Source organism: Vicia villosa, linkage group LG4 (genome assembly GCF_029867415.1).
Source record: "Vicia villosa cultivar HV-30 ecotype Madison, WI linkage group LG4, Vvil1.0, whole genome shotgun sequence".
Lineage (NCBI taxonomy): Eukaryota > Viridiplantae > Streptophyta > Magnoliopsida > Fabales > Fabaceae > Vicia > Vicia villosa.
Genome location: NC_081183.1, coordinates 154619383 through 154643063, shown reverse-complemented (window position 1 = coordinate 154643063; position 23681 = coordinate 154619383). Strand labels below are relative to the sequence as shown.

The 23681-nt window shown below is 34.1% G+C and overlaps 1 protein-coding gene across 9 annotated transcripts; it reads right to left on the bottom strand.

Annotated features, from left to right (window-relative positions):
* Nucleotides 1–3922: 3922 nt before the first annotated feature.
* LOC131595594 (uncharacterized) lies at nt 3923–12461 on the bottom strand. 9 transcript variants are annotated; one of them, XM_058867978.1, is made up of 12 exons: nt 12253–12461; nt 11546–11709; nt 10422–10669; nt 10021–10062; nt 9770–9914; nt 9257–9486; nt 8768–8825; nt 8133–8210; nt 5948–6036; nt 5539–5620; nt 4856–5047; nt 3926–4768 (listed from the first exon to the last, which is right to left on the bottom strand). In XM_058867978.1, exons 3-12 carry the CDS (start codon nt 10592–10594, stop codon nt 4628–4630), a joined length of 1230 nt encoding a protein of 409 aa, XP_058723961.1. In that variant the 5' UTR covers nt 10595–10669; nt 11546–11709; nt 12253–12461; the 3' UTR covers nt 3926–4627. The 9 variants fall into 9 exon arrangements, with proteins under 9 accessions (XP_058723968.1, XP_058723967.1, XP_058723966.1 ...); XM_058867979.1 differs by having other exon boundaries at nt 11546–11664; XM_058867980.1 differs by having other exon boundaries at nt 11546–11591.
* Nucleotides 12462–23681: the final 11220 nt, after the last annotated feature.

The following is a 23681-nucleotide window of genomic DNA, read 5'->3' as shown; positions in this document are numbered from 1 at the left end:
GCTATTTAAGGTACTCGCCCTTGACAAATATAGAACATACACCCAAAGGGTCCCATCTTAGCTAATAATTGTGATCCATGTCAAGGATCAACTCGAAGAGTTCATCTGAAGAAATTGGTAGATGATTACCCAATACCGACAAGAACTTTCCTTCCTTATATCCTTCAAGAGCTGAGTTTTTCCTTTCCAAAAAGAAAGAACAAACATTTAGTGAATAAGATGTCTTCATACTTGAGGTTATGACTGAAGGGCTCCCTACATCTTCATTCATTGAGACATCCAAGGTAGTCTTTGCTATAGCAGCCTTAGCTAGAGCTTGGGCCGAGACTTCTTCTAAGCTTTGAGCATTTCTTCATTGGACATGTTATCTATAGAAAGAAAAAGAAGAATAATGATTTACTAAAAATTTAAAACACAAGGAAAAATAAGGAAATAAAAGGTCATCAACACACACCCAACAAACCTTTGGTGTCGTCCTAAATAGGGCCAAAAACATGGATTGTGTGTCAACATATTGAAACATCATTTACCCAAGAATACAAATGGTGTTTGTATTCTCCACTATAGGAGCGTGTAGATAGTTGCGTAAGAAGTAAAAGTATATCAATAATAGAAAAGCAAGAACACTTCTAGCATTATATGACAATTGCATGAAAAGATCAAAAGAAATAAAACAAATGTAGAACATTTAGATATTTACATGTGTTGCTCCTTAGGGGAAAATGACTAAAAAACAAAATCCCATGATCTAAAAGCATTAGAAGTGAAGAGTCGCATGGCAACCATTAAATGAAGAACACATCTTCAATAATAACATCATTAGAATAATAATTACAATGGCAGCTCCTAGGAAATTATCATATTAGGTCTAGCAATAAGACACCGTGCTAAATGTTATAGATTGAAATGTGTTAGGAAATTAAGGCAACTTATTCCAAGAAACCTCATTGTTTCCTAACAAAGGAACGTGAAAATATAAAATAAAAAGTGATGAGACAAGTTAATGTTGTATAAAACATCCAATAGTATTGTCACCAACCTGGAATTACCTCATAAGTCATGTCACGGTTTCATCAAACCAGGCTTAGGGAGAAAATGTTCCTACATAGGCCGACCTCCAATATAACATGGGCCCAATAAGGTTTTTCCTTATGCTAAAGATGATTCAATCTCAACACTGAGCCTTTGGACGGTTGGATCAAGGGATCAAAGGGGGCGGTAGGCTAGGCGAGAGGGGTGTAAGACCATGGGAACATTTTATGTTTCTCCCTAGGGATACACTTAATCAAAGTTCATGATTGACAAAAGTTGTTCGATGATATAACAAGTAATACTATAACACCTTCCCAACGATGAATGTTATGGATCCTTGATTTCTTAGAATCCACTATCAAAGGAGGATAAATATCGTGATTGAGGTACACGTTCTCTCTTCCTTATTTAGTCACTAACTTGCGTGTTAGAGTGTTTACATGTATCACCCTAACGAATGACAAATTATTGGAACTCAGTATCTCATCCAAGTTAAGTTTGTTATCAAGACTCATTAGGTCTATAATAGATGAGTCTTTTTTTATCATGAGGACAAGTATGACAGTTTGGTTACGACAGTTGATGCTCACGATTAATGAAAAGTAGCACACCCTGATTCACATTAAAACATTAAATTGATACGAGAATTCTATGTAAATTCCTTTTCAACAAAGGAGGAATCGTTTGAGCAATAATTTATGGTTACATAAGTCAAAGTTCCATGTGAATAATAACCCTAAACTCATATTTCGATAAACCATTTCAAAACCCAAAAGGAGAGCTTGTTGATTTTCAAAAAAAAATGTTCACCATCAACCGGTACTTTGATGAAATCACAAGGGCGTATTTGTAAACAAGGGAAAATATATATGAGAAATTCCCGCAATAGTATGATTTAATTCCTAAGACAACGCTTGGAGCTTGAATTACAATTATGGACAATACTAAATTTGCACAACATCATTTAAAAAAAGTCACATTTTCAGTATTACCATAGATGTAGCTAAACTAATTTGGTTTATAATGAAAGAAGTAAAAAATAGAATTGGCCAAAATCATCCCCTATCGAATTTGGAATATCCCTCCTTTAGAGAAAAATCGGTCCTCACGTTCCCAAGATTACTCATGAAATTATTTAAGCGTGTCAAATGTCCAATAACTAATTCGACTCTCTATCTCATCTGTCCAGACATTGATGATGAATTCATGGATAAATATTGTCGAAAAATAAGAAATCGCGAAGATACACACACCTAATATGTACCATTATCTACATATCTTTCTTCCATGAACTCCAACATTATGGATTACTTTACTCACGATTGGTACAAACGGATGCCCAACAAAAGGTAATGACATCATTGAATAAATCCATACACTGGTTGCAGTTATATAACTCTAGCCCTTATTCAAATAAAGTAATGGACCCAATGTCATTTGACGCACTTTCTGCATGGTTTGGGAATGGTCCTTTTTACCAAGGGACCAGGCTCAACATGAAAGACTAGATGGAATACATGATGTCGATGAGAAAATGGTAGAGGAAGGATATAAATTATTGAAAAGTACTCTAAGCAGGATAATCAAACTATATTTTTATTTAAGTCTTTTACATCTGAGTTGATTTACTTTGTTTGTTTCTTTGGTGTTTATGTTGTCTCATGGATAGTTTCCATGTTTTTTAAATGTTTATTTGTATTTGCTTATCTTTTTTATTTATGATTTTTTTTTGTTTATTTTAATTGGTTTTACATGCTTTATGTTATATTTATGCTTTTAAGTTATTACCAGGTTTTGAAATTTGTGTTTATAGGTTAGTTTATTTTAATGATATTATGAGAACTCTTTATGTAAAATTTCTAATGAAATTGCCTAAACATTATTTGCATTTATTTGTTTAAACATGATCTATAACTTTAATTTTTACTAAACATGTTTGCAAAAAGTATAACATTTTTTGTTGAATGTTTTTACACGTCAAAAAGTATAGGTGTGCATGTTCCCCCTACAAGGGAATTGAAACTCAGATGTCTTAGTAGGTTAATAACACGATATGATGGTCAGGGTTTTCTCACGATGGTGAGAAGTCTTATACGGTGGTGTTTTGAGGTAGTTTAGGAGACCTACTCATGTGAGGTGAGAGGCTCTCATGATGAGTGGTGATACTTTGTAGCAAACATATAGTTATAGGCAATCGTGTGTGAAGACTGTAGTTAGCGTTGGGCTCTTTATGGTGTAGAGAATGAGTATCACTTAGGATATGTCTTTCTCTTCTTGAGAGGAGGCGTATTTATAGAGGCCTCTATGGCCTAGGATTTTCTTGGAAAGGGGTCTCGCCCACTCAGTCAATAATTAATCGTTGAATCCTTATTTCGAAGGGAGACGTGGATCAGTTAATGATCGCGACTTTCTATCTGTCAAAGAAGTATCTTGTCTCACATTTCCCACGACGGGGCTATAGAAAAACCACATGGCAAGGTGATACATCCTGTTGGGCGACATTATATTGTCGCCTCTTCTAGGACGGTCTAATTACATCTCCCTATGAGAGGTCGTTTGCAAATATAACACTACATAGTACCTCAAGCATAAGTCTTTTGGTAGAAGACAAAGTGTTTAAATCACGACTTATGGGAATATCCTGGGAATTGGTTCTTCCTCTCGTGAAGTCTAAGCTACCCTAGGAAATCTGGGTTCTTTAGCCATAGCAATGCGTAATCCAACTGAAGAAACACTAAGTCCTTTATGCGAGAGTTAGTTAACATAAAGAATCTAAGTCTTCTAGACATAATTGTATATAACCCGACTGATGAGACTATAAGTCTTCTTCTTCTTGTAACATTCTCATCTCTTTTAGAGAACAAAGCAGAAACAGCTTGATAACCACAATTACCGTCACCCTCAACCTTTACAATTCGTTCAATGTATTTGTGCATAAAAATCATAATCTCTTAGATATATTTAGTTTTTTGTAAACGTGGTGTAAGAGATGGTTTGCTAATGCGAGTACCTTTGAAAACACTTTATGAGCTTTTGAAATAGGAGAATTTGGAAAAAGTGTGTGAATATGTTCAAAATATGATAAAAATTGCATCGTTGAGTTGTCAATATGTTACTATCTTTCATCACACCATCATCATCAAAGTGGGTCCTTTTTCAGTGAGTGTAAACCTCACCCATTCGTATTGGGCTTTTAAATTTCACCTTCTTTGAAATTAGATAAGCACATGGAAGATCACACGTCTTTCTATTTGTACAACCACACTTTAAGCTATCTAAACCTACTTTCTAAACTCATTTGGACAACAATAGATATTTGAACCTATTGTACTAAAACTTGTGAAGACAAATTAAAGAATGATTGTCTCTTAAGATATTTAATTGGTCTTTGAAAGACTTCAAGAATTAGAACATTTTTAAGAATTGCCTCTCTGCCATTCAATGACCCGTCAAGAATCTATGTTACCATAACTGCAGAACACGACTCCACCACCATGGAAAAAGCAAGGGCTAACAGAATGAAGTTCTATAAGCCACTGTCTTGCATTGCAAGCAGCCATAACATGTGGCTGTCAAAGAGTATTGCTGTAGTCATCTATGATGATAGCCACGTAGAAACTATCAACAGAGGAAGCATTGAAACAAGGCCATAGCAAACAAAAGCATCAATGCTTTCAAAAGTATTCAATTTGTTGAGAATAGTATTCCACAGTTGTCCAACACCAAGGAAATGTTCCTGCATAGTAAAAATCCAGTATCCATGAGTTACAGCTTTAGATGAAATTGTGTATACTAATTCTGTTGGGGAATATGTTCAATTCACCTTTGTACTTAATTTATTAAATTGGTCCTCATCATCAGAATTTCTCAAAATTCTTCTGCCATTGTCTGAGGTTGATTCGTCCAAAGACATTTTAATTTTCGCTTTGCTAAATTTTTTATTCGACGGAGACCTGTAGGCTGAGTCGGTGCGTATTATTTTCATCACAGAGCCAAAAAAGTTTGTCACGTGTACCTAAAAAGAAGTAATGGAACAAGAACTCATCAATTTAATCAAACAAAGCGTTCAAGCTGCAGATATTACATCAAACAATAATTATCATTTAATAAATGTGCATCAGATATTAATCTTTACATGGCACAAAAACATAGCATATGATGAACGGGGCGAGAATGCTCGCTGAGCCAGAGGTTTGGTTTGCACATGCAAGGCAGTGATGGATTGGGGGATGTTGACAGTGAATTTCTTGTTTAAAGTAAAACCAAATTCCATGTAAAATAGTTGAATCCATTGGGGAGCAATGACAAATTCTGAATTCGAATTCCTTAGACAATCTTTTGAAAGGGGTTAGGGAAACAGATTGGAGGGTCGAACCATAGCTAAAGAAAATAGTGTTTTGAATAAAAAGGGAGAGAATTAAAGCTTAAATTTTCAAAAAAGAAAAAATAAAAATTTTAAAAAAAAAAAAGAGCAAAAGATTTTTAGTATGTGCATAACTTTATTACCTTCTCTAACTGCCGTTGATACAGGTCCATTCGGTAATATGCAGTTGACATCAACAAATTTGGGTTATATGAGTTGAAAAGACTGCGAAGAAAGGACAAAAACGCATGATTAAACAATCAAGCCTTCAAAAGAGGATGATGCTCCATTTCTTGATATACTGCAAATATAACTTCAAAACTAAACTTTCTTAATAAATATGTGCGAGTAATGGTTTAATGCATATATTAAGGATAGAAAATATGAACAAATGATAGGCCTGTTACAAGCCAAAGAAACATACTCCAAGAACTATTTGGAAAGTAAAATTCAATCAAAAGAACATGCAAAAAGAGGAACTTACTTTATAGACATTTGATAATAAGGATAAAATACTAAACATGAAGCAGCTTATAAATATTTTACATGTACCTGCTCAATGAAGCATTGTCATATATATTCAGCCTCTCAAAGAAGGCAAGAGTGTAGAAGGTAAAGCGATCAACAACTGAAACACCCACCTGCATATATGCAAAAAAATAAAAAATATAATTTTAGTTGTTCATATCATTATTCGGGACGGAGCAAGATACCTCTAAAGACAAATTTAGTTGTTCATATTATTTAATCATGATCCTAGTTAGCATGAATCAGGGATGCTGTACAGCTAAGGAATAGTAGCACTGCCTAACACTCCTCCTCAAGCTGGAGCATACATGTTATAACATAAATTTTTATCAACTTTTTCCCAAAGTAAATGTGATCCCTCCTTAGTGGTGCATAACAGAGATGGATGTTGAATCTTTATTTTTAATTTATGTGGACGGAGATATTATCACAAAGGAAACTCCCTTCATTTAGTACAGACATTGATTTTCAAGTGTTTTCTCTTAAACAGTTGGGAGACTTGGATTACTTTCATGGAATCCAAGTAAAGCACACCTCCTCTGGGTCTATAATTCTGTCTCAACTCAAATATGCAAGAGACTTACTGCCGAATGCTGAAATGTCCCTATAACTGCAAAAGATATTTCGAGACCTCTTCCAGGGAAACTTAAACTTTCTAAATGTAGGTCTGATCATGTTGAAGATCCTGCCATATACTTGCTGCCTCTGAAGTATGTCACAGTCTCCAGACCAGAAATTGGCTATCCTATAAACAAGGTGTGCCAATTTACAGCACAATATTTGCAGTCTCAATGGGCTTATGTTAAAAGGATCTTGAAATACCTCAAAGGTTCACCTGATTTTGGCCACGTTCTGTAACCAGCCTCTAATGCTTGACTTTCCCTGAAGCAGACTGGGCCTCTGAAGTTGATGATAGGAGGTCCACATCTGGTGCTGGTACTTCCTTTGGGCCGAATTTAATATCTTCAGAAGGCAAACTCTGGTTACAAGATCAATTGCTGAAACCGAGTACATACTTGCTGCCTGTGAAAAATTTTGGGTTCATTCTCTTTTATGAGAGCTGCAGGTTTTAATACCTAATCCCACCAAGGGCCGTACATACTTGCTGCCACTGAAATTTTTAGGGTTCAGTCTCTTTTATGAGAGCTGCAGGTTACAATACCTAATCCCCCCCAAGGACCAAACTCATGTAGCTGGACATCTTTTTGTAAGTTAAAATTTCTGAACAAGTCCCTGGTTGTCACTTAAGTGCCTTTCCTAAAGCAAGTTGCTGATAAACTAACTAAACCTGTGTCCAAGACCAAGACTCATTTTTCAGATCTTGGAACCAAACAAACTGTGCACAGCAGCGTCCAGAACTATCACTGCCCTGAGTTTGTGGAGGACTGCTAGAGTATTGTGTAGTATTAGTATACTGTTGCAGCTGTGAAATTCTGTTAGAATGAGTTTTGTAAGTAAGAAACTGATCCAGTTATATGTATCTATAAATACCTTGTATCATTTTCTCAATAATGAAGAGTAACAATTCATATTCCTCATCTCTTTCTTTACTATCTCTCTCTTATGAATCTTGTTAGAATATTATAACTATCAAATTGTATTATCAATAATATTCAAACTTGTCCTGTTTCTCTCCCCTTTTTATCTAAGACCCACAATTTTAACATGGTATTTTAGCTTGGTTCAATAATCCATGAACTTACATGTGGCTATTCTGCTGCCGAGTTCCCAAAAGTTTGGTAATATAATAATAATTTTCATTTTTCCATCTTGGTCTTCTCTAGCCACATGCATTATTGGTAGCGCGTTCAGCGGATATTTCCAGTGCCTGACTCGGGTTTTATTGTCAGTTCAATATATATCATCAGTTTTCGGTTTCAGGCCACAGTTACCTAGGTTCTGGTGTAAACAACCCACTATATCTATCGTCTTATGATGTTTACTAGAAAAGGATTTTGTTGAATCATGTACCTCAGGTCATGCCCTGGTTGTTGCGTTTTCTTTTTTTAAGGGTATAAGTGTATTAAGCTTTAGCTTGAGGGGAGTGTTAGAATATTATAAAAATATGAACTTACTATCAAACAATTATCAATAATATGCAAACTTATTATTTCTCTCCCTTTTATATCTAAAACCCATAACTTCACTAAATCTCTCACTATATTTCTATAACCACCACCGCCACAATAACTATTATGTTCTTACATACATCTGAGTCCAAGTGATGTGAATATGAGTTCTGTCCTTTCATGCTACTTCCAATTGCCAAAACGTCAGGTGAATGAAACTGTCAAGATAAGAAAAAAGGAGAGCCTCATAAGCAACAAAACTTAGAGAGAATAATCAGCAAAACAAAAAATACCTTGTTACTTCACTGTAGGCAATTATAAATTTCAGGAGAACAATTATGAAACAACATGGCTGGTAACAGAGGAAAATATGTTATATAACGAGTTCTACAGGTATATATTTATAGTGAAGATAAAGCCAAAACCATATGGTATAGGACATTTACAAATCTCCTTTTGCTGTGACTATCTAATTGCTATAGGTATGCTCATGACTAAGAGCAAAGTAACTATCATTTATGCATAAGGTAAATATTTGATAATGGACTTGCTTATAGCCCCAAATAAATTGTATAACAGCCCCATATGACATTAATCAATAAAAACCATCTAACGAGAAACATTGGGAGCATTAAAACTCAGGAAAATCCAATTCTAGAATGGTAGTGTTCATTCTATGAAAATGAATAGCCCAAGTTTATGCTGTGTCAATTCATGAGGATTGACATGTGAGTTTTCTAATAACATATACCAACAGATAGTAGCATAATCAGACCTGTGAGAACAGAGTAGAGGCTTGGCAGGTGTCCACCATTACCAGTAGCTCCTTAAACCTAACAATTTCCATTATGAGGGGAAAAGATTAGTTCTTTGACCTATTGCCTGCAACTTAGATTTACTTTATGTCATTGAAATGCATCTAGTTTAATGTCATTTCATAAATGCACTTACGATGTCATTCTTGATGCACCTCAATAACATCAACTAATTTAATTTTTACCTAAACATTTAACAAGATTATCTATATGATATAAACATTCAATCAAGTGGTAGATTTTTTAAATATGTATCTGGTAAAAAGTTATTGAGCGGTATAACACTAACCAAGTGATAATTATATTTTTAAGTCAGAATTTCTTATAATTTGGATATTATTTACTAGCATGTGTCTTGTCGACTGTACATCTATGCACTTTACAGATTGACACAGTTCTCATTGCTTTCTCATTTTCCTATCACAACTCAATTGAATAAGAATGTGTACCTGTGTTTCTCTTTCATTTGCTTCACAACATCAGCTAAATCGTGACTTTGAAGCTCTTCTGAGTCCTGAAACTTCAAAAACTCATCACCTCCATGCCCTGTCATGTATAAAAGAATATGACTTCCTTCATCACTAAGTAGTCGTTTGGACCTCGGAACAGCAACCTCATGACGGCCTGTTAGTACCCGCATAAAGTTTTCCACATTTACTTCATAGCCACGATAATCTACCTGAGAAATTGCAGTCAAAAACCATCTGAAAGATAATACATATCAAGAGCACTAAAATAATTAAAGAGCATTTTCCTAATATTTTAGATCGCTTTGAAAATACTATTTGGCCTAACTTCTCTAATAAGGAGAGAATATAAGTCAGACTAACAAAGGCGTAGTGTTTGTGATTTGTAAAACAAAAACTGTTACGTTTGTAACCAGTAATAGCTGAAACTAATAATAAAGATCTTCTCAATATTCAATAAAATATTTAGACAAAAATGCATGCCTAGAAACTTACCTCGACATTATCCCCGTACAGGTTAAGTTTATGGTTTTCATTATTAAAAACTTGGGCAGGGTATTTGTTTCTTGCATTGCATGCCATGTCATCTGCTAGCATGAGTATAATCCTCTCATCAGGTATTCCTAGTCGCTTAACTGTCCTGAATGTGAAATATACTATAATATAATATAAAAATCTAGTGATCAATAAGTCATTATCCAGCATAATTCCAACCATTCAAAATAAGGCTAAACTTGTATAATTACCTATACAATGATAAAGTATTGGCCATATGTCGATAATTAAACCTGAAATGTGGAAACAACACATTTAGTAAACTAACCATGTTGTAAAGGTTTAGATTCATGAGACATAAACCAAAACCTTCAATAATTAAAATACCCTCTATACTCCATCCTGATTTGCAAAAGTTCTTATAAAACAACAAAAGAAAAACACATTCTCACTATCTATCCTTATTTTGATTTACAGTTTTTCGTTCCCAAGCAACTTCAACAAAGAATAAGGCAAAAACAAAATATTAGGTAGCTTTAAAAGAGTTTTATCATTCAAAATAATACTAGTTTAGAACCATGAAGAGATGTACAAAAAAACCAAGATATTGTTGTGATTTCTTCTTATTAATTAAGAATGAAACTTAATTTACCAAAACCGAGAGGTGCAGACTAAAACCGCCCAATTATTAGTGTGCATCGTAGTCTCGGATGAAGGAAAAGAGTATGCTACAGAATGGTTGATGTTTGTCAGAAATATCAGTATTAATATCACCACCAGCACTTTCATGGAGGGCTTTAAAAAGTTCAAAATCTGAAATCCCATGCTTTAGTTCAGTTATCCTTGCACCACTTTACCAAATTTGTTCTCTTCTAGATCTGGAAGTGGTCCTTTTGTTAACTGCAAACAAAATTAAGCCACCATAAATCAATCCCATAAAAAGGATATATCTTACATACCAGAGTAGCCAGCCAGTCCCAGATAGCGACACGGAGCAGCCGGCCTCAAGTATGGGATTGTGGGATAACATATAGTAGGGGTGTACATGGTTCTTAAACCAACCCGAATTGGACCATATATGGCTCGGTTCTTAGAATTGTGTCATAAAAACCGGTTTATTTTCCAAAATCAGTTTATATTTGGACCGGTTCGGTCAAAAGCGGTTTCTACCAAAAACCAGTTTTTTTATATTTTAACCGGTTCTAAAACTGGTTTTCTATTTGAACCAGTTCTAAAACCGGTTTATCTCAACCTGTTTTAAAACTGATTATTTTTTATTTGAACCATTTCTAAAACCGTTTCTCTCAAAACCAGTTATATCGCCGCTTTTTTCTTTATCCAATCTTTTTTGCTTTAATCTATTTTCCATAAAATTCATTCTATTTCAAAGTGTATCCAAGTTCTAGCTAGACATTTCAGTAGATAGACATTTCAACAAACTAATTTTTTTCAAAATTGAGAAAAACACCACAACTCCTAGATCAAAATAACTTCAATATCAAAAGTATAATAGTTTTAAATAACAAGTACAAATTAATACAATTCAACATAAACAAATGATGCTATTGTTTCTTGTTATCATGTTGACTCCAATCTTCCAACATCTCTCTTAGCATCATTCATCATATCTATATACTCGTAATGAATATATTAAAAATTATATCTATATACTCGTAATGAATAAATTAAAAGAGATTTTACAGAACAAACATATTATAAACAGAAAATATTCTGTGTAACAGACAATAGACCGTGCTATATGCATAGAGATACCACCTTTCCTTGTTAGATTATATATTCCTTTATCCAAGAGCAAATGTTTCTGAAATAATCCAATAATCAATTCACTAGTCACCACCAGCTATAGCAGTAATTTATGAAGGAGCAAGCCAAGTCTGAACTCCAGCAAGTATAGTAATTGGAAAATATTAAAAGGGGTCCTAGTACCATAGGAACAATTAATTAAATGTTTCTGTGTTAGGCGATCAATTGCTTCCAATACAGTAACAGAGAAGCACTTGAATATAATCCCAGCTCATGATTTATTGAATTGCCCAAACAAGGTGTCCATTCCGATTTCATGCAGAATGAGGGAACTAGCAAACAAACATACAGACATTCCTAGACATGTACTAGTTTATTTATGTTAACTTCAAACCTATATGAACAGAATGCCAAAAAGAAAAACAATACAATTATTGTTATCAATTGATCCATACAATTCGATTCATGTTAATGCACAGACTATAGACAGAGTATAAACCAACAAATCAGAAAAGTTCATCTATGTACAAATTAAGGGTTTCATACGGTAAAAAAAATTAGTGGAGAAAAACCCAAATTAGCAATCACTGAGAAAATCAAACCCATGCACAAAAATCACAGTAATAATAACAATAACTGCAAAATGAAGTTCATATAAACCATAAACACTAACATAAAAGTTGATCCAACATCAAAAAAGGAAGGACTTGAAAGCAAACCCGAAATTTGAGACGATTAAGAGGAAGATTGAGGTCTGTGAATGAAATAAAAATAGATGTGAATATAGTATGAATTTCGTTGGTTTCACACAGATTTAGGTTAACCCATAGTTGTGATTCGGGGAATTAGGATGCAAATGAGGATTAAGGTTCTAGAATTTATGAAAAAATTCAAAGAAAAAACAGTTTTTCTAATTATTAGTCACCTCTGGCCGAATTTATCAAAATACTCGTTGTTTCGGAAATACATTTCCGAAAACATACTTTTATTAAAAAAAAATGTTTTTGGAAATGCACTTCCGAAAACACGGAAAAAAAATGTGTTTTCGGAGATGTATTTTCGAAAACACCCTTTTTTAAGTTTTCGGAAATGCATTTCCGAAAACACCCCTTTTTGAGTTTTCGTTTTCGGAGATGCATTTTCGAAATATTTCAAGACCAAATTGGTCTTGGAATGTTTCGATATACACTTCCGAAAGAATTCAATAATTATTAAAAAATTAAAATCAAGGTGAATCAATACAATTAATAAATATAAAATCAAGGTAAATCAATAAAATGAAGGTGAATCAATAAAATCAAGGAGAATCAAAATTTACTAAACAATTTTAAACTTAAAAATTAATTTAATAACTTATATAAATCAAAAACATTTTAATTTTATAAATAAATTTTGAATTATATAGAGTTAAATATAAAAATTTTATTAAATAAAATTAAGACAAAATCTTTTTTTAATTTTTTTAAACTAAATAAAAAATTATAACTCATTTTTAACTATGAATCAGAATAGAAATATATAAATATATAATAATAATTTTTAATTTTGTAAGTGAAATATATAAATATATAATATATAAAAATATAATTATTATTATAAGTTAAAACACTCATTTTTTTAAATTTTTATAATTATTATATAAATATATTTATAATTAATATATAATAACTATTATATAAATTTATAAATATATAAATATATAATAATTTTTATAAATATATAATAATTATTATAATTATTATATAAACATATAAATTAAAATATTCATTTTTTTAATTTTTTTTGTAAATATATAATAATTATTATAAATATATAAATAAAAAATTATAACTCATTCTGTAAGTGAAATTATTTTAATTTTTTTAATTAAAATTATTTTAAATTTTAAAATATGAATAAGAATTTAAATATATAATAATTATTATTTATAACTCATAAATTATATCAAAATATATAATTATTATTATTCATTACTCATAAATTATATCAAATTTATGATATGTGAATTAATTAATATCCTAAAATTAATTTTTAGGACTTTTAATTTTTTTTTTTTTTCGGAGATGTATCTCCGAATTAATCAAAATCCCAATTTTTGGGATTTTTTCGGAAATGCACTTCTGAAGTCTGGAAAAATTTAGAAAAGAAAATATTTCAGAAATGCATTTTCAAAGCGGGGTAAAGTTGGGTTTTCGCTGGGGGTGACCCCCATAGGGAGGTGGGTACATAAATTTTCTATTTTTTTCCGTTAACTTTATTCAATATTTGGCCTTGACTGAATTAAAGATAGTTTCTCAATCAATTTCATGGATCTCAAACATTATGCAAAATTTCATTTTGTCTTCAATTTACATAGATGTACATCCGGAATATATTTTGAAAAAAATTAATTTCTTCCGTAGATATATCTACGGTTCTTCCGTAGATATATCTACGGAAGCGTAATAAACTAGTGTATATAAAAAAAATACACATAAAATCAAAATCAGTTCAGAAACGTTTTCGTAGGTGCATCTACGGAATAGCTTAGCGCCACATTGTTCTGTAGATGCATCTACGAAAGTGTCTGATATAGTTTGAACCAGCATGATCACTCCCCTCATTGTTTTATTTCTTCAAACTCTTCATATTCTACACCCTAAAAACCCTACATCATCAATACCCTATTTCACTCCGAGACTCAAACTTTTTGGTGCAACAAATCAAAAAGAGCAAGAAGAGTCTGAATTTCAGGTGAATAATCACTTTCAACCACTACATTGTTCACATTATCAATGATTTTTTCTGTAAAAAGGTTACGCAGCTTCCGTAGATCCATTCACGGAATGTGTTGAGGAAGAACACTTCCGTAGGTGCATCTACGGAATAATTCCTGCATTTTTTTTTCCAGCATTTTGTAATTCTGTGTGATTTTGGCAAAATAGGTATGGTGCACCCTGATAATATTTCAAGAGAATTAGCTACTTTAGTTGATGTTTGTACAAAACGTTCTGTGACAGAGATTGTGTGGTCCATAGTCTCCAAAGGCTTCTATAAATATGGGGTTTATAGGTTTGCATTACACATAAACACAAACACAAACACAAACACAAAAATGTCTCGCATAAGGCCAGAATCGTGGCAGCGAACATCATCCAAGCGTCCCGATCCTGAACCGGAATATCCCATAAGGGAAGCACATGTCATTTTCTCTCCCGTCAAACCCTCCATGCCGGTTAAGTTTTGGAATATCCATTCCTTCGACCAACTCAAGAGGACTATCATGTCTTTTTTAGAGGGGGAGTACAAACCCGGCGAAGTCATCAAAAGGATTCAGAGGCTTAGAACAAGGACCTCTTCTGTGACCAGAGAAAAGGAACGTTGGTGGGATGAAGTGAAATTTGACATGGATTGCATTCAAATGATGCATGGATCGGATGACATTGTTTTAACCGTTGAAATTTCTTATATCTCTTAATTTTCTTAATTTTTTGTTGGAAATTTCATTGTAATGTCGATTAATTAATGAATCAATAATGAATCTTTTATGGTTAAAAATTATGTTGTTCTGGTTTTCTAGGTCTGGGCTGATTCCCTATATGCATCTACAGAAGTCTTTTGTAAGTGCATCTACGGAACAAAACAACATTAAACAAAAAAAAAGCTGCCTCCGGAGATGCATCTACGGAAGCACGAGGGCAGTTTTGTCAATTTGGTGGTGCGCCTCATACCTATGGGGTGGGTTAAGAAATCTTCTAACTGAAAAACATTAGTTCATTAACTAACATTATCTTACATATTTTGGTCTCTCCCATTAGTTTTTTATGAAAAAAAATGTCTTGCAAGACGTTTTAAAGCCCGCCTGAATTTTTTATTTTATTTTATATTGATTTAAATATTAGAAATAACAAAAATAAGAAGTTGAAAGGTACTAGGGTAAAGGTCAGAATTGGTTTGCATTTGCTTGCTAATTTTATCAAGTCAAGTTATATAGGATTATAGTCAATCTATAATGTTTATCCTGATTTTTGGAGTTACTTAGAAGTTTTGAGCAAGTTAAAAAATATAGGTTATCCTACTGTAAATAGGCTTTGGTATTACGATAATATGGGTGTTGATGATATAGTTCTGTTGAAAAATGACAAGGGGACTAAGAGGATAAAAACAATTACAGTGATGACTGAGACATTTCATTTATATGTTACCCATCCTCTTGACCAACTTGATATCATTTATGAACATATATTTTCACTAGAAGGACCTAAATTAGGTAATAATCTAGATGGGACCATTGTGGGTGAAGATGTTAATGGTGAAAGACCTAAATTAGGTGATAAGGTAGATAAGACTGTGGATGATGATGTTGTGGGTGAAGGAGTTGAATTAGGTAATAATGTAGATGTGACAGTGGGTGAAGATGTTCTGAGTGAATGAACTGAATTAATGGGGTCCCTGCTATGTGGTGGAAGAGGGGACAAAAGTGGGGACCAAATATGACATTTAGGAGAATGTGGGGACCAGTTGTAATATTGAGTAAAATATTGGTGCAGATGAGACAAACTATAACATTGAGGAGAATATTGGTGCAGGGGAAACAAACTGTAACATTGAGGAAAATGTGGGGATCAACTATAACATTGAGAAGAATGTTGAAGTAGAAGGGAACAATGAAGGACCAAACTATAACCTGGAAGAAGATGAGGGAGTTAACTATAATCAATGAGATGTGGAAGTAGATGGGAGTGAAGACAATACTTTAAATGTGTAAGTATCAGATATGCCTAAGAGGGGGGTGAATTAGGTTTTCAAAAAATAATCGGTTTTATGAGAATGTCTTTACTAATTTTTGGTTAAGTGTTTGAAGGCTTTTGATGGTTTTTATCTTTTTCTTGGTAATGGTGATGAAAGCGGTAAAAGCGAAAAGATAAAGAACACAACGATATATACTGGTTCCCCTCACAATCCGAGAGTACTCCAGTCCCCTTTCAAACACGAAAGAGATTTCACTATAGTTAGAATTATTGTACAAGCCTATGCCTACTATCTAACCTATAGGGTGATCAAAGGTTCTTAACACCTTTAAGATCAAACAACACTAATGTGAATGAAGAACAATCCTCTTCAAACACAACACTTACTTCCAACAATCCTAGATAGTAAGGAGAAATAATTTTTGAATGATACAATAATTTATGAAGATGAAAAATATATCAATCTTGGATTGACCTTCCCTTTCAAGCATACAATTCCTTTTAATGATAAACAAGTGTTCAATGAATGTATGATATGAAACTTTGGTATTTGAGTGAAAGTTATATGAACAAAGTTTTAATAAAAATGGAGTATGGACACTTGGTGATTTTTGTGAAAGATATGGACACTTGAATTGTTTGAATTATTTGAATGAAAGAGGTAAAGAATAAATTCTGAAAAATCTGAAATATATAGCCTCTAAGACACCTTTACAAATGGTTATTATGTATGGAAGGATGCAAGAATAAAAGGTGAAGAGGTACCATTTAAAGAATGAAAGGAATTATGAAATTTTAAAAAAAATCACGTGGGAACCGGTTCCCTTAAAACAGAACCCGGGTTCCCTTTATGTAACGTTAACAAAATTTGAAAATTTGAACTGGGGAACCGGTTCCCAGAAAGTGGAACTCGGTTCCTGGACATGATGAGCGAAAAATAGCTGGGCAGAGGGAACTGGGAACCGGTTCCTCCAAACTGGAACTCGGTTCCCACATGCAAAAAACACCAAAAACATATATTTAAAGGTTTAAAATATTTTCTAATGTTTTGCAAATATTATGGAACATGTATGAATGTTTGAGCACACTTGTTTATGCATCAAGAGAGTTGTATACCACATACCTTAATATTTTTGATCAATGAAGTTTAAGCTCTTTTTGAAATACTTGAATCTTTATGCTTTCATATGAATTAATCCATTCCTTTTGCAATTGAAATCTTGTCTTCGTCAAAACCAAGTTGTAGAAGGATTGTCTTCACAAAATGTAAATTTTGAAGACTCATAATATGATATAGGAATTGATTGAGAGATAGTAGTTGTTGATGATGAAGTGAATACAAAGGGAAAAAGCAATGTAAAAGGTAAAAGGGAAAGGAAAAAGGCAAGGCGAAAGGCAAGGCCAATGGGAAGGGGAAAGTCGATGTTGTGAATGAATGTGGGGTCTTACAGGAAAATTTGAGAGGATTAAGTGACATTGAGGAGTATGATAGTGATGAATTATTGTTCAGCTATAATGACAAGTTATATGAAATTCTCTTATAATCATGACTATTGTTTTGATATGCTACACATTGGCCCCTCAACTTTATAAATTGGCCAATCATTTTGATAATGACTATTGTTCTGTTCTGACATGCTACACATTAACCCCTTAACTTTATAAATTGGTCAATTGTTCTGATAATCACTATTGTTCTAATATACTAAGTTATGATGAATATTGTTTTGTTCTGACATGCTACACATTTGCCCTTAACTTTATAAATTGGTCAATTGTTCTGATAATGACTATTGTTCTGATATGTCAAGTTATAATAACTATTGTTTTATTCTGATATGCTACACATTCTCCCCTTAACTTTATAAATTGTTACACATTAATCCATTAACTGCACTGCATTGTTAAACTTAGGTCTATATACCAGTATGTTGCACATATGGGTTTTTTGTGAACACTTTTATACCAGTGTTTTGTATCAATGTTATACCAAAGTATAATGTACACACATTGTTTATCAAAATATGCATTAAACCAAACCAACAAAGTGTGACATAGATAAGCTCATGACATATACAAATTTCAAACTTAATCATATCTGAAATACATGGTTACAAACAAATTATTCAACCCTAAGCTCAAAATACCAACCACAATGGACATTTTCAACCATCCTCTAGTGTGAAGAACCTCATTCTTTAATTTTGTAGTTTTCTTCTTTTGTTTGTTAAGCTTCAAATCCCTTTCATCAACAATTTCGTCACTTGACAACTTGAAGAAATTACAGCTCTTAACCATGTGATTTCTATAATTTCTACAACTACAAAAAAAATTCCCATAGTTGACACTTTTCATATCACTAATGGTACAAATAATACTTTCACATTGGAAAAAAAAATACTACATCCTTTTGTTTCATAAAGCACAAATATGGATGTACCAAAGGTTTGGTTGTTTGAAGCACTGGTTACATTCTTTGACATTGAAACACAAATGGTGATTGAAGCAGGAACGCAAAGGCAAACTCAGATGGAACAAGTAAGAAAAAAATGTTGCAAACAGAAGGATTTAGGTTTTGGAGATGAATAGAGAAGATGATAGATGGAAGATGAAGAATACGGACCCTAAAGGCGTTTATAACATAGTTACCGAGTCAACCTTTTACTATTTGCCTACTTGTCATGCCACTTAATCCATACTTAATGTTTTTTCAGCAAAGCTAACGATACAAATCATTCCATATAACAAAATGGTAGTTAAGGGCCACTTTATAAGATTTTTTAGGTTAGAAACCAAAGAGAAACATTTGATTAAGTTAAGAGACTTGGGGACTAATTATGTCAAAAATATTTTCTAATGAATTAATTAATTGTTATTAACTTTGAATCAACTAATGACTTAGTTAATTGAATTTTGACATTTTGAACTACGAAAGAGTTTAATTACATGTTTAATGGTTTAGACATTTGCATTAAGATGTTGGAACTTAGAATAAGTTATACTCACGTTTTAGGAATGTGTTTCTTACATTTATTTGTCCAAACTTTGAATAAACTTAGCTTTGGATTACTTTTCTTCCATTTATTTGTTCTAGACTTTGACTTCGACCCAGGTACACTTATAACGACTTAGTTTCTTCCATTATGTTGTTCTAATTTTGATTTTAACCAAATTATTTGATTTAGTTACAATTATGTAGACACGTTTATTTAGATGTTTTGAACATGAACTCAACCTTATCATAGAACTAAGGTTTTAGTTAATTGAATATCGAAATTCAAAATTACGAATAAACCTAATTACACTTTGTACTTGCTACAAAAAGTACAATGAGGACAACCTCTTACGGTGTAGGGTTGTCTGAAATGTTTAGGGTACTTTGCTTGCGTTTAGGGCTAACTCGAGTATAGTTATAAGAAACTTTGTATTTCTTTCTTGGAGAAAGACTGTATTCCCTCTTAATTATGGGATTGAGGTATTTATAGGAGAACTATTGGGTCTGAGCTAAAAATCCAAGAGAAGTTTGCTCCTATAACTTGATAAAAAATCGTGGTTGATAAAAGACTTATTCCACATAAAATTATGGAGGAAGCGGTTTCCTTATGTGACCCATTCTTACAACCGATTGGTGATTAAAGATTGCATCAACTTCGTATGGCAGGTGAATGGGTTGCCTCAGGCAAACCAAGTCCAATTAGGCAACCTATCATCATATTGTTGGGTGACTTCTGTAACACCCGTATAATTTTAATATTAATTTAATTGGAACATTGAATTAATAATTAGAATTATTAGGGATTTTGTGAAAATAATGAATAAATAATGGTTTATGGCATTTGGGCCATGTGAGTAAATAGTAAAAGAGGGAGGGTGATTTTATAATCCTTTTTACTAAATTATTATTATTTTTCATAAAACAATTGGGATTTGGGAAGAAAGAAAGAACGTGAAAGAACAGAGGTTTGGAACGAGGAACGTGAAGGAGAACTGTAGAGGGAGAGATCAAGGATCAAAAACAATTGTCTAAGGTAAGGGGGGACTCTCCATTTAATCTCTATTATCGTGTTATGGATAGTGATGTCGATTAGGAGTATTGTTTGGATAATTGATTCTGTATTCTGGATTTCTGTTGTGTTCATCATTTAGATTGGATCTGTGGCTATTAAATCCCTAATAACTGAATACATTAGGGTATGATGAATGAATTCGATTATAGAATCATACACTGTGATTGTTGGGTGAACTGTGTGATGTTATTATGTGAAATTTTCTGGTTTTGAGACCCAAATCGCAGGCTGTACAGGTGAAATCGCGAGGAAGACGAATGGGTAAGTTGCAGGTTTCTGTGAACTGCTGCCCATTTGCGTATGATACGCGTACGGTACGCGTATGGAGGGGGACGATACGCGTATGATACGCTCCCCAAGTGTGCATCAGGTTGCACCATCTGCTCATACGCGTATGGTACGCGTATGGTAACTGGCAGGTACGCGTATGGCAGGCTGATACGCATATGCTTGTGTTTTGTGTGGAAATGTGGTTCTGCCCATACGCGTATGATACGCGTATGGTGTGTGTGTTTTGTGAAATTCTGACTCTGCTGGTACGCGTATGGTACGCGTATGGCCAGCGTGACTTGCAGAGTTTTGCTGTTTTGTGATTTTAAGAGTTCGGTAATGAGTAACTTTTAGAATGCTGATCTGTTTGGAATAATGTTTGATTTATGATGATTAAGATGAGATAAATCGTATGATTGATTGATATATGATTTTAATTGAATGATGCAATTGTACATATATTTGAACATACTTGATGATGATGATGTATGATGATGTGTGAGTAAAGATGATGCTACTCATAGTGAGATGATGATGTTGGTATGTTATATATATGTGTTTGCATGCATTCATAATCATAGTTGAGGGCTGTATCCTAAAGATGAGAGGATGCAGTGAAGGGCAAGATTCCCATTGTGTGGAATCTGTGCTGGCAGGGCCGTATCTGGATGATGATAGATCGGTCGGTGGATGATTTCCACTGGTGATGTTTGGTACCACATGCATGGTGTCAGTTTCATACATGTGCATGATTGTTTGTAACATGGTTATATATGTTATGTGATGATTATCTGTTATCTGTGGATGTTTAGTGATGATTATCTGAATAAGAACAATTGGGTGAATGATATAACTATGAAATGTTATTATTTATGATGCAATAACATTGGTTAACTGTGATGAGACTCACCCTTACTTGTTGTCATTTTCAGATTGAGGATAGCGGCGCGACTTGGTGAGGATTAGCTCATAAGCCGGTTTTTAGTATTGTGTCGGTGTCATGCTCTGGTAGATGTAACACTGGGAACGCGTTGTTTTTTTTTAGAGTTCGATTATAACTCTATTTGTTTTGTTGTTAAAGTCTGATACATTAATGATGGATGTTGACTTGATGATTTTAATTCCGCTGTGTAGACATGGTTTGTTTATTGAGTTATAATTACAGATGTTTTCAGTGAATGCATGATATGTACCGAACGTGTATTTTTCTTTATTTATGAATTGTGACACCTCTTGCATGTTGACTCTGATTAATAATTGTTTAAATGCCGCGGGTTATTAGAGGGGTGTTACAATAGTGGTATCAAAGCATAGTCGGTCGTTGTGACCAGAGTCTTAGTGTCAGTCTTTCCGTGTATGCGACTAATACGAGTTATTTGTCGATACTTTTGTTCTGACTGGATTGTTTGTGTTAAGCAGAACAATGGCTGGAAGAGGAGGAAGAAACGATGATGCTATCGCTGAGGCTCTGGGCATGATTGCTGGTGTGTTGGGAGGGAATGCCAATGGAGCTGCGATTGGTGCTGACAGGCAACTGAACAGTTTTCAGAGGAACAATCCTCCATTGTTCAAGGGCACGCATAATCCTGAAGGTGCTCAGAAATGGCTTAAGGAGATCGAGAGGATTTTCAGAGTCATTGACTGTGCTGAGGACCTCAAGGTGAGGTATGGTACTCATATGTTATCTGAGGAGGCTGATGACTGGTGGATGTCAACCAGAACTGAGCTGGATGCTGGTGGTACAGCAATTACCTGGACTGTATTTAGAAGGGAATTCCTGAGGAGGTATTTTCCTGAAGATGTCAGAGGCAGAAAGGAAGTTGAATTTCTGGCACTGGTTCAAGGCAATATGTCAGTGCCGGAGTATGCAGCCAAGTTTGTGGAACTGGCAAGGTACTATGTGCACTACAATGATGATGAAGCCAGTGAGTTCTCGAAATGTGTCAAATTTGAGAATGGTCTTCGTGATGAGATCAAGCAGGGTATCAGGTACCAGAGAATCCGGAGGTTTGTTGATCTGGTAGATTGTAGCAGGATTTTTGAGGAAGATAACATCAAGCTGAGGTCATCTCACTCTCGCGAGTTGGTTGACAGAAAAGGGAAGAAACATATGGATAGAGGTAAGCCATATGGTAGAGGTAAACCTGCTGATTGGAAGAAACCCAGTGGGGGAGATTCCAGTGCTCGTATCAGATGTTACAATTGTGGTGAGATGGGACATCGTAGGAATGAGTGCAAGCTTGATCAGAAGAAGTGTTACAAGTGTGACCAAGTGGGTCATATTGCTGCTGACTGCAAGAAGAGGGTTGTGACTTGTTACAACTGTGGTGAAGAGGGTCACATCAGTCCTAATTGCCCTAAGCCAAAGAAGAACCAATCGGGAGGGAAGGTTTTTGCTTTGACCGGGTCAGAGACTACTCCAGAGGACAGGTTGATTAAAGGTACGTGTTTCATTCATGGCACACCTTTGGTTGCAATTATTGATACTGGAGCAACTCACTCTTTTATTTCTTTGGATTGTGCTATGAGGTTAAATCTTGAGATATCTGACATAAATGGAAGTATGGTTATTGACACTCCTGCGTCGGGTTCAGTAACTACTTCGTCTGCATGCTTGAATTGTCCGATTGATATTTTTGGTAGAGAATTTGGGATGGACTTAGTGTGCCTTCCGTTGAAACAACTCGATGTAATCCTGGGAATGAACTGGTTGGAATTCAACCGTGTTCATATCAACTGTTTTGCGAAGACGGTGATTTTTCCTGAAGAGGTTAGTTCTGATAGTCTGGAAATGACAGCTAGACAGGTGAATGAGGCTATCGGAGATGGTGCAACAGTGTTTATGTTGTTTGCATTGATGAATGTGAAGGAGAAAGTGGCGAGTAGCGAATTTCCTGTTGTGTGCGAGTTCCCAGAAGTTTTTCCAGAAGATGTGAATGAATTGCCACCGGAAAGAGAAGTGGAGTTTTCTATTGATTTGGTTTCGGGAACTAGTCCAGTGTCGATGGCGCCGTATCGTATGTCGCCGTCTGAATTGGCTGAACTGAAGAAGCAGTTAGAGGAATTGCTTGAGAAGAAATT